At 38.0% G+C, this 17457-nt stretch overlaps 1 protein-coding gene and 1 non-coding gene across 2 annotated transcripts; one reads left to right on the plus strand and one right to left on the minus strand.

The window, feature by feature from the left end:
* Window positions 1–6532: 6532 nt before the first annotated feature.
* On the minus strand, window positions 6533–7525 carry LOC149005467 (uncharacterized). Its single transcript, XM_089135914.1, has 2 exons — window positions 7321–7525; window positions 6533–7137 (listed from the first exon to the last, which is right to left on the minus strand). Exons 1-2 carry the CDS (start codon window positions 7523–7525, stop codon window positions 6533–6535), a joined length of 810 nt encoding a protein of 269 aa, XP_088992040.1.
* Window positions 7526–8597: 1072 nt separating this feature from the next.
* Window positions 8598–8704, plus strand: LOC149005468 (small nucleolar RNA R71). Its single transcript, XR_016170062.1, has one exon. It is a non-coding gene; the product is annotated as a small nucleolar RNA R71 (small nucleolar RNA).
* The last annotated feature ends 8753 nt before the right edge of the window (window positions 8705–17457 follow it).

The raw sequence follows: 17457 nt of genomic DNA on the forward strand, positions 1-17457 counted from the left end.
TTTGCTTCATATGATTTGATATGTTCGAGTTTATCACTTGGGCCCATGTTGGGGCAATTGCATGTTGCAATGATTGTCCTCAAATGAGGTCTTAAACCCACAATTGGGCTACAAACATCCCTATATGAGGTGTTGCACCCACAAAGAGCCAAGTCAAAGAAGTTTGATTGAATGTGAAGGCTTACAACTCTATTGGTAGAACTTCCTCAGGTTGATAGAATTGCAAGACCAATCAATAGGCTTCCTGATCTCTAGATCCTTCAAACAATATTATCTTGGCTTTTTTTCTTATTCCATAGCTTCCCAATTATATCCACCCCCCACATGGTAAAGGGTGTTGGACTTAAGATGGGCATTAATGGTACGGCTGGACCCTTTGGGGTTGGTGCATGCATTTGACATTGCCTACACTTACGAACATAATCCAATGCGTCTTGCTGCATAGTCGGCCAATATAGTCCCAACCACAAAATCTTCTGTGCCAAAACTTTCCTACCCACGTGGGCACCACAAATGCCCTTATGGACACTAGCCAAAGCATATTGCGTCTGAGATGGACCCACACACTTTAGCATTGATTTGAAAATGATCGTCTATATAGTTGATCTTCTTGGATAGTGAACCTTGCCGACTAGATCTTGATAACTTTGTCTTCCTTTGGGTCACTTGGGAGCTCATTGTGCTTAAGATATGCACATATCGGGTCCATCCAGCTTTGCACCTGTTTTATATCCATTGACTAAATTTCTTGTATGCTTGGGTTGGTCAACTCTTCTATGTAGATGGCTGAATCTAGAGTTTTATATTTTGCCAAAGCTAACTAGGACAACACATCAGCTTCCTCATTCTCTTTTCAGGGAATTTGCCTTATCGTGACTCGGTGAGAACTAGATTGGTATTGCTTTACCTTTGACAGGTATTTGACCATCCGAGTTTCCTTGGCTTCTTACTCCCCTGTGATATGGTTCACAATCAGCTGAGAATCTCTCACTTCTATCTCTCGTACCCTTAATGCCTAGGCAACTCTGAGTCTGGCGAGCACTGCTTCATACTAGGTCTCATTGTTTGAAGCCTTGAAGTCAAATCTCAGAGCATAGCTAATTTTAAACCCGTCGGGGCTTTTCAAGGTTAGCCCCACTCCTGAGCTTGAGTTATTGCTCGAGCCATCCATGTGTAGGATCCAAACTTCATATATAGTCTCTTCATTCACTAGTTGGAAACTACTTTCAACAATGAAATTGGCCAAAACTTGTACTTTTATTGTCGACCTAGGTCTGAATTCTATTTGATACTCACTTAACTCGATTGCCTAGGTTACCAGTCGCCTGACCACATCTGGTCGCTTCAAAATCTTTTTCAATGGGAAATTGGTCATCACCATGATTGGATGTGCCTAAAAGTATGGTCTTAACCTTCGGGAGGCTGTTACTAGGGCTGAAGCTTGCTTGTCTACCTTTGGGTATCTCGTTTTTGTATCTACAAGCACATGGTTGATATAGTAGATCGGTTTTGGACCATTCCATCTATCACAAGAACTGCGCTTACCACCACCTGTGAGATCGCTAAATATACGAGCAAATCTTCCCCTGGTGTTGGCCTCGCTAGTACCAGTGGGGTCTTGAGTGTTTCCTTCAACTTTTTGAACTCCAATTGGCATTCGTCTGTCGACAATCCTTGCCTTGCCTCCTAGTTGTTGCAGGGTCTTTGAAAAAGGAATTACATTTTCCCCATGCGCAAGCAATTAAATGGTTTAATGCTGCCACCCTCCTGGGTGGCTGCATCTCTAGCAAGGCCTTGATTTCTCGAGGTTTGCCTCGATCCCTCTCTGTGATACATAGACCCGAGAAACTACCAGATGACACCCCAAATGCACACTTTTCTGGATTTAACCTCATTTTGTAAGTTCGTAAAACATCAAACTCTTCCTCTAAATTTGCTAGATGTTTTGACTGGGCTAGACTTCTTATGAGCATATTGTCCACGTGAACTTCTATGTTTCTCCCGATTTGTTCTTTGAAGACTTTGTTCACCGCCCTTTGGTAAGTTTCCCCTCCATTCTTTAACTTGAATGACATTACTCGGTAATAATAGCTTTCCTGATCTGTTATGAATGAAGTGTGCTTCTTATCATCTGGGTTCATAAATATTTGATTGCACCTCGAATAAGTATCCATGAAGCTAAGTACTTCATGACATGCAATTGCATCGATGAGGAGGTCTATGTAGGACAATAGGTCTATGTAGTGCTTCATATTGAGATCCTTGTAATTGGTGCACATTCCATTTCCCGTTCACCTTCTTGACCATTACAACATTGGCCAACCAAGTGGGGAATTTAATCGGCTAAATAAAAGCCAATCGTTCTAGTTTCTTGACTTCCACCTGGATTGCTTCGTACTTCTCTAGCAAAAAGTTCAACCTCTTTTGACTGAATGGGGTTGCATCCTTCTAAATCTACAACTTGTGCTCTGCCACCCTCCTGTCTATCCTGGGCTTTTGCTGACCAAGCAAAGACATCTAGGTTATCTTGTAAGAGTCTGATCAAATCCTTTTTGAGCGTTTTGGGCTGCTCTGCCTCGATCATCGTTCCTAGCTTGGGAAAACCGGGATGTAATTGAACTCATTCTAACTTTTTGACTGGTTAAGCTCTTTGCATGTTGTCTGTTGCTTGTGTCTAAAGATGCTATGCAAGTGCACGTGTCGCAATCAAGTAGTAAATAATAAGCAGAGTATCGATCCCACGGAGAATTTTATCTTTAACTTTTAATGTAAAAGTACAACTAATTTAAACAAGATTAACAAGATTGATTTGTGATTGACGAACTAAATAACCAAATGATAGGTAATTAAACTAAAGAACCAAAATGAAGAATGAGCAACATAAGGAACTGTAATTAGTGAAATGAGTGTTGGGAATCAATTTCCCCTCCCCTGAATTTATAATGTAAATACTATAGTAATACTACAGCCCAAAATATATCAAGAACCTGGATATGGCATAATGGTATTTTCCAATACACATATGCATTAGCATCCTAATTCAAAATCTGCATATTCCTATAAAGAAATGAAATACGAATGCAATTTATACCCAACCCAATCATGGCAATGTGAGCTAAGTGAGTATTCCTACCCAACCTACTAAATAACTAAATCTAAATAAAGATTAAGCTAACTCACACCATTTAGCAAGCATCTATATTCAATTAACTTCCAGTTAACTAAAATCATAGCAATCATTCATGAAAGATCAATCAATAAATGAAATTAATCAATAATTAACATGGTGAATTCATTGACAATAAATTGTATTGTAGTAAAACTAAAGAACACTTGATAATTACATCTCAAAATTCAGGTTTAGGTACTATTATCATTCCAACATAGCAAGAATTTAGCCCATAGCAGAAATGAAAATACAGAAATATATATAGTTATCATTTAGCTAGAGTATAAGAAGATAGAGTTATAAAACTGAAAAGAAACTAGGAGATGCAACGCTTCCACACGAACTCCAGCCTTCTCTCCAGCAACTCTCTTTCTCCAACAGCTCTCTCTATCATATTCTGTTTTGCCCCCTTCTCTTCTTCTCTAATCTGCCTCTTCTCTCTTTCTTCTATAAATGTCTTCAATCATTAGGGTAGAACCTGGCTGTAGGATTAGAACATCCCCCTTGAGATCCAGGGTTGAGAACATTCATGTATTTACAAGAATAAAGTCCCCTTTAGTTTGCCCTTTTTAGTCATTTCCATGTGAACTTATTCTGGGAATATTCTGCTCTATGATGCTGCAGCAATCGTTACAACAAAGTTAGAGAACATGTTATTCTTCTATTATAGATCTTTACCTACATTGCCAAGAGAAAGAGGGTTAATCAAATTCATCCATTAATCTGAAGAGAAATTCATGCGAGAGTGATAATAATGACCTTTACAAGATGCAAAATGTTAAGACTCACTTAAACAACATCTAATGACTACTAATACTAAAACAAAGATAAAATATTCTTAAATCAAGCCATCTCAAGTATAAAATTATCAAACTTAACTCTATTTCATAGAGTTATCACACTCCCAGCCCCAAACTTAAGACATTGCTTGACCTCGAGCAATAAAGAAAAATGAAAACACAAACTAACTGCTAAAGAAATCATTAAGAGAACAAAAGAAAAGAAAAACAAATAACCTGGCTAAATCATGCAATAGGATGGGTGTTAGACAGAAGTTGCCTCTCAATCTTTTTCTAATTTTTCAGATCCAGCACTTCTTGCTAATAACACTTAGATGTCATACTTAACTCATAAGGATGCCCCCAAGTGTGTGTGTGAAAGTTAAGAATCTTTCCTCAAATTACCCTAGTCCAGCTGAATCATGATCATTAAGTTTAGTTCATTGATCTCATATGTTGACCAAATGATTACCTCTCCACTAATTAGGGACCCATATCCTTTTACACCCCAAAAACTTGTTTCACAATATTTTGAGCAATTGACCCCCAAACTTATTCTTTATGAACCATCTTCTTCTTCTTCTTCTTCTTCTTCTTCTTCTTCTTCTTCTTCTTCTTCTTTTTTTTTTTTTTTTTTTTTAAAATGTTGTTGTTGTCATCCTGCCTTTTTACGTGAATATCACTTATTTGTGATGAAGATACCAGGTTACTCAACAAGATCAAAAACAAAAGTGCCTTTGCATTCTCATATTCTGGGCCACTGTTGACGTAAAAAATACACATGGGTTACATGCATATTCCTAGTTACTAGGCAAACCAAAATAGCGGAACATTATTCTCTTCTTCTTCTTCTTCTTCTTTTATTTTTTATTTTTTATTTTTTTTATTTACTCTTATCATGCTCATATTCCAGGCCACTGTTGATGTAAAAAATACACATGGGTTACATGCATATTCCCGGTTAATAGGCGGCCCAAAACAGCGGACCATTATTCTTGTGGGGGAAGGGAGGGGGTCAAACCTCAACCAACTTACAATTCACAGAAAATGGGGACCCCTAATGTGTATGTCTCAAGGCTCTCATTCAACCAATTCTAAAATCCTAAATTTTCACATTGGTCCAACTTTTCCTAGGTTCTCCAAAGCTTGAAACATCACTTGGTGTTCAATGATAAGACACCATAGAAATGAGTAAATGCAGACATCAGATCAATATAGCAGACTTGTGCTAAGATCTCCAACAAAATCAGATTAAGAAGCACTGACATTCTCATTAACTAACAACCATCCAAATTACATAATAGCACAGATTGACTACACAACACATTTACAAACCAAAAAAAAAAAAATCTACTGATAGTGCTTCAACCTCAAATAGTAGAAACACCACAAAATAGACTAACTCAACAATAACAAAATAACAAAACCCTGACTCTAAAATGTTGGACAGAAACTTAGAAATTAGCAACTAGAACAACATATTCAGCATTTAACATGAACCACAACAGAAAGTTAAAAACAATTAAGAAACTAAGAACATCTAGAAAATAAAGATGACAAGATGACAAGATGACACATGCAATGATTGGAACAAGGCAAAGCATACCCCCAAACTTAAAATGAGCAGTGTTCTCACAGCGAAAGAAAGAAAAAAAAATAATGGAAAAACAGAGAAAAAGAAGGAGAACAGGACTTCTCTGAACCAGCTACGGACCTGCTGCATCATCATGAATGTGAACACTTAGCTGATGCAAAGAGGGAGTGTCGTGGTGTGTTGTAGCGAGGCAGGAGTGCAACTGGAGCAGAGAACAAATAAACACAATAAAACAAAAACACAGCCAAAAACAGAAAGAAACAAACAAACACAGGGAAAGAGAAACACAAACACTGTAGGCTAAATAGGGCTAAGCTACTGCGGAAAATAACCACAACAAACAAACAAAAGCGAAAGGAGCAGTGATTATACCTAAAGGAACATAAATGATTGATGAAACAATGAATTTTTTTAATTTATTATTATTTTTTTAACTAGTGGTTTTGGCTCCAAAGATCAGAAGAAAAATTGCACAGCCTAACAAAAACAAACAAACAAGCTAACACAAAACAAAAACAAAAACAAACACACCTACCACAGAAAAAAATGAACAGATAAGAATAAACAAACACAGCAAACACTAATTTCAAAAATAGGGAATGAATGAAAAGAGATGGGGAGAACACTTAGCTGATGTAGAGAGGGATTATCATGTTGTGGTGTAGCGAAGATGGAGTGCAGCTGGGTTGCCTCCCTTTTTAAACACCTACTTAACTAATAACCAACAACATTACTAAACTTTATTAAACACCTACTTAACTAATAACCAACAACATTACTAAAAACAATGAAATTGGGTTGCCTCCCTTTTTAAGCATCTTGAAGGATGATTGAAGATTTGTCACACTCCAATGGTGCACCCCAATAATGCTTGATCCGCTGCCCATTCTCTAGTTCCCAAGGCCATTTGATGATTTCTTCTTGCACACCTTCCATAATTGGACTCAAACTCCTTTGTTGTTTCACATACCTGTTGCAACATTCCTCCAATCAAATTTTAAGCTTGTATATTGAATGAATGATTCCTTTGATCTCTATTGTATTCCATCCTAATGCTCTGCTGTATTTCTTCAGCACTTTAAGTAGCATATCTTCCTGCTCCTCTGTTAGCACTGCTGAAGCAATAATAGGGAGTGTCTTGCCTTCAGCCAAATAGGCATACTGAAGGTGTTCTAAAAGAGGTTTGAACTCTAACACAGGTGGCTCTTCAATTAATGGTTTAGGGGCTTTAGTTTCACATTTAGATAATCCAAGAGGCTCGAATTGACTCCCTCTAAATGTCTTAGCTAGTCTTGCCTTTAACCAGGCCATATATCCACTTGCTTCATCATCCACTTGTTCAATTTCTATTGCCAATGAAAGCTCTAGTGGGTTTTTAATACACTCTTTCTCCAACTCTTCTGAAACTAGCTCTTCAATGACATCCACAACAAAGCACTCTTCTATTGCATTTGGAGATCTCATTGCCTTCAAAACATTGAGTGTGACTTGTTCTTCATTAACCCTCATTGTCAATTCTCCTCTCTCTACATCAATTAACACTCTCCCAGTTGCTAAAAATGGCCTTCTTAGAATTATAGGCACATCTCTATCCGCTTCAAAGTCCAAAACAATGAAATCAACAAGAAAGATAAATTTATCTACTTTTACCAAAACATTTTCAATTTTTCCTTCTAGGTAAGCAAGAGATCTATCAGCTAATTGTAAGGTCACTATTGTTGGCCATGCTTCTCCAACTCCAAGCTTCTTGAAAATTGACATTGGCATAAGGTTGATACTTGCTCCAAGATTACAAAGGGCTCTTTCAATGTAATTATCTCCAATAGCACAAGGAATGGTGAAACTTCCAGAATCTTTTAATTTTAGAGGAAGCTTATTTAGCAAGAAGGCACTACTCTCTTGTGTCATGGCTACTGTCTCAAACTCTCCAAATCTCTTTTTCTTGGAAATGATGTCTTTCATGAATTTCACATAATTTGGCATTTGTTCAAGTGCTTCTACCAATGTTATATTGATGTGGAGCTGCTTCAAAACATCCAAGAGTTTATTGAATTGATAGTCTTGCTGCTGCTTATGAAATCTTTGAGGAAAAGGGTGTGGTTTATAACTCAGTTTTTCTAGAGAACTCTATTGCAATGGTGCTGTAGCCGTGGGTTCAGTACTCTGTTTTGCAGAATCAGATTGTTCCTTTTGAACAGCAACTGGATCTTCCTTCTCCCCTTCTTCTTGGATAGAAATAGGTTCCTTTTGTTGGCTAGACTTTGAATGAGGTGGCTCTAGAGGTTTTCCAGTCCTTAATGAAATAACTTTGCAATGCTCTTTGCCTTCATGCCTAGGATTTTCTGTATCACTTGGCAATGATCCTTGAGGTCGATTACTTAAAGCATTAGCTAGCTGTCCTACTTGATTCTCCAGATTCCTCAATGAAGATGCTTGACTCTGAATAATTGCATCATTCTTTGCCATATACTCCTTCAATAGAAGCTCTATTGATGAAGAAGGTTCCATAGGCTGCGTCTTCACTTGCTGTTGAGCACTTGGAAGTAGATGAGGTCGAGTTGGAATAGAAGATGGGCCTACATTCTGTCCTTGAGCATTCCAAGAGAAGTTAGGGTGCTGCCTCCAACCAGGATTATAGGTGTTGGAATATGGGTTATTGACATTGCTAAAATTACCAATATAGTAAGCAAATTATAGGTTAGATGGACAACTATCAAAGACATGCTCCCCACCACAATATGTACACAAGATTGTTGTATTTTGTTGAGTTTGTACAGTTGCAACCAGGTTTACTAATTTTCACATACTAGTTAGGGATGACGCTTGTGCAGTTAAAGCTATCACTGCATCCAACTCATAAATCCCTGCCACTCTCTTATTTGCAGCACCTCTCTCTGCTGGCCATTGGTAGTTGTTGCTGGCCATTCTCTCCAAAATCTCGTAAGCTTCATTGTAAGACTTTGCCAATATAGCCCCATTTGCTGATGCATCCACTATGGATCGAAGTTGTCCATTTAAACCATTATAGAAAGTCTCCATTTGAATCCAATGGGGAATTCCATGGTGAGGACATTTACGCAAGAACTCCTTAAATCTTTCCCATGCCTCATGCAAAGATTCACTATCCAGTTGTTGAAAACCAGTGATATCATTCCTGAGCTTGACATTCTTTGTTGGAGGGACGTACTTCGTCAAGAACTTCTCTACTAAATCATTCCATGTGGCTACTGATTGTGGAGGTAAGGAGTTCAACCATACTCTTGTCCTATCCTGCAATGAGTAAGGAAATAGCTTCAATCTCAAGGCTTCTTCAGTTGCTCCAGGTATCTTGAAAGAATCACTTATTTCCATAAAGAGTCTAAGATGGAGATGAGGACTTGACTGACGCATTGGGGATTCCCGAAGGGACGAGGAATTCTCACGAAAAGTGTCTTCCTATTATGGCAGCTTGAATTGTCCTACAGTTTGAAGAATTTGGAACATCACAAGCTTAAAGTCAAAATGTAATGCTTGGATTTCTGGCCTTACTATACTTGGATTTAGCTCATGCAACATTGGGACAACATATGCTCTAATGGCCCTCTCTCTATCATCACCATCAGCTGCCATATTATTCTCATTATTATTCAACCCATTTCTCACTGCTTCAGCCATTGTTTGAACTGCTGCTAAACCTCGCTGCTCCTTTCTTCTAACCCAAAATGTCCTTTCGATTTCAAAGTCATAGGGTACCTACTCTTGATCAGGCAGTGGATTCATACAAGGGTAAAAGCACCTGGGAATAAAAGAAAACTAATATCAAAGTAAAGAAATTGCTATAAATAAAACTAGATATTACTTCTACACCAATTATCAAAAACAAAATTCCCCGGCAACGGCGCCAAAAACTTGTTGCTTGTGTCTAAAGATGCTACACAAGTGCACGTGTCACAATCAAGTAGTAAATAATAAGTAGAGTATCGATCCCACGGAGAATTTTATCTTTAACTTTCAATGTAAAAGTAAAACTAATTTATACAAGATTAACAAGATTGATTTGTGATTGACAAACTAAATAACCAAATGACAGGTAATTAAACTAAAGATCCGAAATGGAGAATGAGCAACATAAGGAACTGTAATGAGTGAAATGAGTGTTGGGAATCAATTTCCCTTCCCTTGAATTTATAATGTAAATACTATAGTAATACTACAGCCCAAAATATATCAAGAACCTGGAATGAAATGGCATAATGGTATTTTCCAATACACATATGCATTAGCATCCTAATTCAAAATCTGCATATTCCTATGAAGAAATGAAATACGAATGCAATTTATACTCAATCCCAATCATGGCAATGTGAGCTAAATGAGTATTCCTACCCAACCTACTAATTAACTAAATCTAAATAAAGATTAAGCTAACTCACACCATTCAACAAGCATCTAGATTCAATTAACTTTCCAGTTAACTAAAATCATAGCAATCATTCATGAAAGATCAATCAATAAATGAAATTAATCAATAATTAACATGGTGAATTCATTGACAATAAATTGTATTGTAGTAAAACTAAAGAACACTTGATAATTACATCTCAAAATTCAGGCTTAGGTACTATTATCATTCCAACACAGCAAGAATTTAGCCCATAGCAGAAATGAAATACATAGAAATATATATAGTTATCTTCAGCTAGAGTATAAGAAGATAGAATTATAAAACTGAAAAGAAATTAGGAGATGCAACGCTTCCACACGAACTCCAGCCTTCTCTCCAGCAGCTCTCTCTATCGTATTTTGTTCTGCCCCCTTCTCTTCTTCTCTAATTTGCCTCTTCTCTCTTTCTTCTATAAATGTCTTCAATCATTAGGGTAGAACCTGGCTGTAGGATTAGAACATCCCCCTTGAGATCCAGGGCTGAGAACATTCATGTATTTACAAGAATAAAGTCCCCTTTAGTTAGCCCTTTTTAGTCATTTCCATGTGAACTTATTCTGGGAATATTCTGCTCCGTGACGCTGCAGCAATCGTTACAGCAAAGTTAGAGAACATGTTTTCTTCTATTATGGATCTTTACCTACATTGCCAAGAGAAAGAGGGTTAATCAAATTCATCCATTAATCTGAAGAGAAATTCATGCAAAGTGACAATAATGACCTTTACAAGATGCAAAATGTTAAGACTCGCTTAAACAACATCTAATGACTACTAATACTAAAACAAAGATAAAATACTCTTAAATCAAGCCATCTCAAGTATAAAATTACCAAACTTAACTATATTTCATAGAGTTATCATTGTCCTCATCTCGAGCATCCCGAACCTCGATGGTTAGTATATTTCCTAATCTTTTGGATCATTGCTTTTGTTTTAGGTAGTTAACATAGCACTGTTGTGAAATGGTTTGACAGACTTCCATTCACCAACTCTAGCCTCGGTCAGGAATTTTAGTTTCATATGTTTGGGTGAGACTATAGCCTCCAAAATATTGAGCGTTGGTCACCCAAGTATCACATTGTACGTTGATAAATCCCGCACAAACATGAATGTGGACCTAACCACCCAGTCCCTAGGCGAGGTTCCAATTATGAGGTCAAGTTGAATTGTTCCTTCTTCTATTGTCAAGGACCCTGCAAACCGTTACAAGTGCCTCCTGCAAAGGGTCATCATTTCATCTTCATCTTCAATCTCCGGAATGCCTCATACGAGAGCAGATCAACCGATGAGCTGATATCCACAAGAATGTGATGACTCCTGGTTTGCTAGTTTGATCTTTACGACAATGGCATCATCGTTAAGGGTGTCAATTCGGTACGGTATCGGTAGTTTGGTATGGTACCAAATTTGAAAACCTCATATTGAAATCGTACCGTACCAAATTTATACGGCAGGGTTTGAAAATGGTAATTTAAAAAATGGTGTGATATGATTTCGGTATAACATCAATATGAAAAAATGGCATGGTTCGGTATTTGGTACAATATAAATTCGGTATAAGAAAATTCAAAATCATTTTTCTAATCATAATGTTGGGTTTCACTCCCACAAACCCCACATATATATAGATTGTCTTACTGCAATGCAATAACAAAATATCTATATCTTCAACATTCTTATTCCTAGATTCTCCACCTCTATCGATTTTGCATCTTTAAGGCTGCAACAAAACTAGGTTGGGCTACTGGGCTTTTGCCTTAACTTATAATCAACTTTGTTAAGTGAAGCCTTGCCCAAGAGCGTAAAATCCATTAAATTGCCTGAGAAAGCTCTAACCAACAACTAGTAATAGAGAATTAGAGATATAGAAGTACAAGTCTACCACCAAGCTTGTGACAATTGGAACCCAATAAACAAAATGAAGCTATTAATTGCATGGAACTAAAGGCTAAAGCTAAACTATAGGGTAATAAGTTGAAAGAAAAAATTACACAAATAACACAAATACAATACAAAATTCCATTTCGGTATTCGGATTTGCGGTACATACCGACAGTATGGTTCTTTATACTGAAATCGTACCGTATCGAATTCCAGAAAACACCTTTCGGTACATACCGTATCGAATTTGAAATGGTGCAGTATGGTGCGGTTTTAAACGGCACGGTTCGGTACTGTTAAACGGTTTCAGTGCCGAATTGACACCCTTAATCATTGTGCGGGGTCAAGACCCCTACAAATCGAGCTTTTTGCTTTGCTTTTTTGATCGACTGAACGGTTGGTCTTCCTAACACCACATACAGGGGTGTTTCTTCCTGAACCTCTCCTTTCTCTAACTTTTTCTAGACTTTTTCAGGATGTGTAGACCGTGGTCTCTTTCATTACTCGAGATGCCTAACAGTTTTATTATCATTAAATGGTTTGGATGGCATGTGGAAAACTTGGTAGACGAGAAGGCTCCCAAGTATGACCACAACTAAAACCATCTTATTGCACGATGGCAATTGCCAATGCACGGTCTTGGGGGCTAGTGTTACGGATTAGAACTGTTCGGGTCTATGTGTGGGTGTTCATTTGGTTTGCGCGAAAACCAAGCCTGACTAAATGGGCAGGTTGTTGCCATATTAGTCAAGGAACCCTTAATGGAAGGTCACGCCTGTGAAACCTAGCCCTAACCTTGACCCGGAAACTTTGTTATTTGTAGGTCCAGTGACCCGAAGTAAAGTAAGAAGTCAGCTTTGGGCCATCCCAGTGGAGGACTTGGTGTCTGGCTTTGAATCCATGAGTGTTGAAGATGAGGTTCTATTTATGGAAACTGAATCTTGATGAAGATCGGATTAGTTGATGGACTTGGAGTGCTCTCTATCATGGTTTGAAGGCATTTCTACCTATTAGGTAAGTCACTTGATATGTGTGCAAAACCCCTTTAGGATTGGATTTGATCTGGGCCTTCAATTCCCTGTTTAGGAGTTGCTGAACTGATTGGTCGACTCATTGGTCGACTGGACCAGTCGACCAATCCACTCAACCAATGGGTTCTGTCTTTGGTAATTAGGTCTTGCTTGCTCCATTTAAGTCCAATCTCGAGTCTACTTCGTATTTTCTGCCTCCAAACTCTTTGGAACGAACCAAAGACCTCTGCAAGTCATCTCCCTTGCGTCCTTGGTGTTTATCTTGACGGATCTTCGTCAAAACTCTTCCTCTTGCATCAAAGGTATGCCTACACTCTCTTCTTCTTCTCCATCTCTGTTTTTCTTTCCTTTTTGAGTTGAGACAGTAGAGGAGATGCTGCATTCTCTGTTGCAAACATCTTTGGACTTGTCTCTCATGATCTTCCTAAGGATTAATGGCTAATGCAATGATCTTAACCATGATCATTGCAAGCTTTTGAAGGAATCATGATCAAATCATGATCTTGTCTTTGTTCATCTTTTGATTTAAATTCTGATCTTCTTAGATCTACTATATTGATCATGTTAGTAGTCAATTGCTGTGTTTTCTTTACATGATCCATGATCTATCAATCTCTAGTTGTTTCTCTTCTACCATACCATGCTTTCTTCATGAATCATGACAGTTACATCTATGGTAGGTTTTTTTCCCTTATTTAGATTTATGCTCTTAGGTCTATTTTCTTGAAGATCTAAGTATGTCTTCCATGATATCTTTATCTGAATCAATGATTCATTCTCCTATTGTTCTTGTCTATGATTTCTATCTTGAATTCTTCAAGAACCATGATTGATCTAATTATGGTAACTTTTTGTTTCCTAATTTGTAACTTGAAAACTTGATTCGATTAGTGTTTTGAGGTCCTCTATATGTTAGGATGCTACCAATGTAGTTTACCCCTTGTTTAGTACCCTTTTGAACCACCAAATTCGGTTCTTTATTCTTAAAACTCTGATTTTGTAGGCCACTGTCTCCATTGGTCGACTGGGACAGTAGACCAATCCAATCGACCAATGAGTACAGCAACTCCAAATTTGGTCTGTTTTGGATGTTTTGATATCTTTTCTGTTAGGGATCTTTCCTAATATGTTGTATACACTTGTTTAGGACCTTCTTCTCAAGTTTGTCAAGATCTTACTTGATTTCTTAGGATTCCTTTGCAAATTATAAAAGGTAAGGATGGTTACTTCTTTAACAACATAAATTGCATATCTTAGTTTCTATATTTGAATCTTGTTAATTTATTTCTTTAATTAGATTCTTATAATGTTATACTACTGTGGTACTGTCTTGATATCAGTAGCATTACTTGTTTATATTAAATTGACTCATGTATGATTTACTTACCAGTTATATACAAGTTGATTGTAATTATTGATTTCTTTCCATATATGAAGTTACCATATATGTGATGTTATGAATTGATGCTTGTGTATGCTTAAGTATGGTTTGGAAAGGAGAGGTGTCCTTTTGACACTTCTGTCCTTGGACTACTACGGGAATATTATGGGATGTTTCCGGAGATGCCCTTTGGACACCTTCCTAAACTGTTGGATGACATATTTAGGACTGTCTAGTAGTGTTTGGCTAGGATGTCCCGTTATGTCAGACCCTAATCGGAGGGGTATTGAGACCGAACGACCCGTGGTAGCAATGGGGATTCATGGGCGCTCAAGACCGGTAACCAACCCGTGAGAGGACAGGAATCACATTGTGGGAGCCATTTATTGGTAGGGTTGCATATGGATAGACTTGGGCTCACGGGCGCTCAAGACCGGTAACCAACCCGTGAGGGGACGTGAGAGCTTCCAGTTTACCATATGTGGATAACCAATAGGGTTGATGAGTCCGTAGTCAGGGACTATGAGGACTCTAGTGTGAAGGATACCGGAAAGGATCGTCAGGAACGAGGAATGGACGTATCTGGATCGACTTGATATAACTAAGTAGAAGACTTGCATTTGGCTAGGCTTTACCCTGACATGCGCCGGTACTTAGACCAATGGTGATGTGAGAGAGTGGTGACCTATACCCCGAGCCATGGAATGTCCCGAGGGATGCCGGACCCATTACCAACTTATGATGAGTGAATGAGACTTTCCTAAAGAAGTACGGTGCTATGACTTAAAGCATGTCTGCCAATAGAGACCAGCATAAATAGAGTTAGATTCATACATTCATTGTTTGTCTCATACCATATTGCATTTATGTTTGTTTTGTAATCGTGCCATTTATGTTTAACTGCCTTACTAAGTTTCTTTGAAACTCATTCCTTTTTGTACAATGTTTGTTAGACTATTCTACAGGTTCTGAGTATCATGACTGCTCGTATGAAGAAGCGCAAGGAGAAGAGGCATATCTCCAGGAAAGTGATTGCGGTTACGACAATTACACTGAAGATCCCGCGAGTGGTTATGCTCCGTACGATGCTTAGTCCGACCATAGAGTGGAAGCGCCCTTGTGCCATTTATGAGATTTATACTTATAGGGATATTGTCTATAAGATTGAGAACAATTTAGTTACCTTTTGTACCTGCTATTGGGATTAGATTCTATCATGTTTCTTCTCTTTTAGAACTACTTTTCCGCTGGTTGTAGAGTGGGATTTCGCCTCACTTTACTTATCTGATTTAGACACTCTGATTATATTTAGTACTCTGATTTATATATGATTCATTCTTTCCTTATTTGGATCTATGGTTTATCTTTCGCATATCGATTATTATTGTTCATGATTATGTTATTGTTTATGTGGGAGGTTGATTACTCGATACCTGATCTTCGGGCTGTGGATCACACTCTCGGGTATGCCAGTTAGGGTACCGGCTGGGAGGATGTGACAATGCCTGTGCCAACATGAACAAGGGAAAGAATCCACACAGGAAAACAACCTTCCAATGAGGGATTCAATCATGGAGACAACCGAGTGAATGCGCAGGATCTCGTCGATAGCAAAAAAGGTAACTAATAGTATTAAATAGGGGATTGCGTCCAGAGAATAAAAATAATAAAAAAACTTACTCTTTCTAAATATTCTCTAAGAAAGCTTCGCTCAGAGCCTTCATCTGATCCCCGACTAACTAAATCTTCGGAGGTGGCTTCCCGACATCCTAGCCGGCCTGCTGCTAACCTTTCTTTTGCAGGATCAACCTTCGATATGGTCGGGACATTGGTCAGATTCACAACTAGAAACTTAAAAAGCAACTTATTTCATCATTTCACAATGAGAAGAACTTAAAAACCAAACTTCAGAATGATGAAAATGACAAAGATCTAATAAAGTATGAGAGATTAATTTGATTGCTTTGTCAGTGGTAGATTGATTCAAGCTCTTTGAAAGAGATATAGGACATCGGAGTTTGTAGGTTGCTAAAGGTTCGTGATTTTCAATTTGAAAAGGAGGAAAGAAGATAATGGCATGATTAATATTTCAATGCCTTTTACAGAAAAAGGTATTGTCGTCTTTTCTTATTAATAATTAGCAAAACCTTAACATATTTAGGTTTATATATATATATACTTCAAAAATATTTGAAAATTAATGACCACTATTTAATGGTCTTTTTCTTCTTCTTCCCCCCCCCTTTTTGTTTATTTAGTTTTAATTTGGATCTTGTGTCAAGAAGCAAATGAGATGCATGCAACAGGGTTGGAATATGAGGAAGTGTTGTAGTGAAAATGTACTTGGAGCTCCCTGGTTCGTTATTGATCCGGGTCTGGTTCTTGAGACCAAAACAATGGTGAAAGGGCCGCCTCTAGGGATAGGAAGCCACCTCCAATGATTAAGTTAGTTCAAGTAAAAGAATCAAAAACTCCCCTGCTTAAGGAGATCAAGAAGAGAATGTTCTGTAGGGGTAAATGTAGGAGAATAATGGCTGGAGTATTCAAGTCTTACCATTGCTCGTGCATAATGATGTTATATATATAGCTGGTCCATACCTAAACTGATGGTGGATGCTCCATAACCCTACGATGAGCATGGCTTGATGAAGGGTGGAGATGGCTTCTTGGAGTGGCTTGCACAACAAGCTAAACCGTGTGATCTTTACGACAACTGGAGATTTCGTTGGTGAATCAAATGGTCAACATTAGATTGATCCTGATGTGACATTAACCCACAGTTGGGGAGACAAAAGGTGCAGAAGCAGTACTCGAGGCAGGCCTTGGACGAATAAGTAGCTTCCTCGCCAACAATGAGCATTTAATGATTCTTAATGCATTCAATGCTGAATTAAATGCGGTGATTGACATCTGGATAAAGATACGCCTAATCCCTTATTTGGGCTACTTTTGCCGGGAAGTCTTATGGTGCCAACTGTATGTCACTGCATGGTCTTCCTTGCAGTTCTCAACTGGTATTTCTTCCTAGAAGTGCCATGTTAGAGAAGTGTCAAATGAACCACCTAGGACCAAATTTGAACCCTTGGTTTGGTCTCAATGATTTGCTCTGGTTCATTGGCTTGAATTGTAGTGACCATAACAGGAAGTATATGCAATTTAAATTAAAGAATAAAATGCTAATATAGCCACACAAAATTCAA

The sequence above is a fragment of the Hakea prostrata genome, chromosome 9 (genome assembly GCF_041222555.1).
Source record: "Hakea prostrata isolate BN-2017 chromosome 9, UWA_Hpros_2, whole genome shotgun sequence".
NCBI lineage: Eukaryota > Viridiplantae > Streptophyta > Magnoliopsida > Proteales > Proteaceae > Hakea > Hakea prostrata.

Coding starts and splice junctions, on each gene's coding strand:
- LOC149005467 (XM_089135914.1), bottom strand. CDS start 7,525: ATGCCAAATTATGTGAAATTCATGAAAGACATCATTTCCAAGAAAAAG. Junction 7,138..7,320: donor CCTTTGTAATCTTGGAGCAA/GTATCAACCTTA, acceptor TGGACTTTGAAG/CGGATAGAGATGTGCCTATA.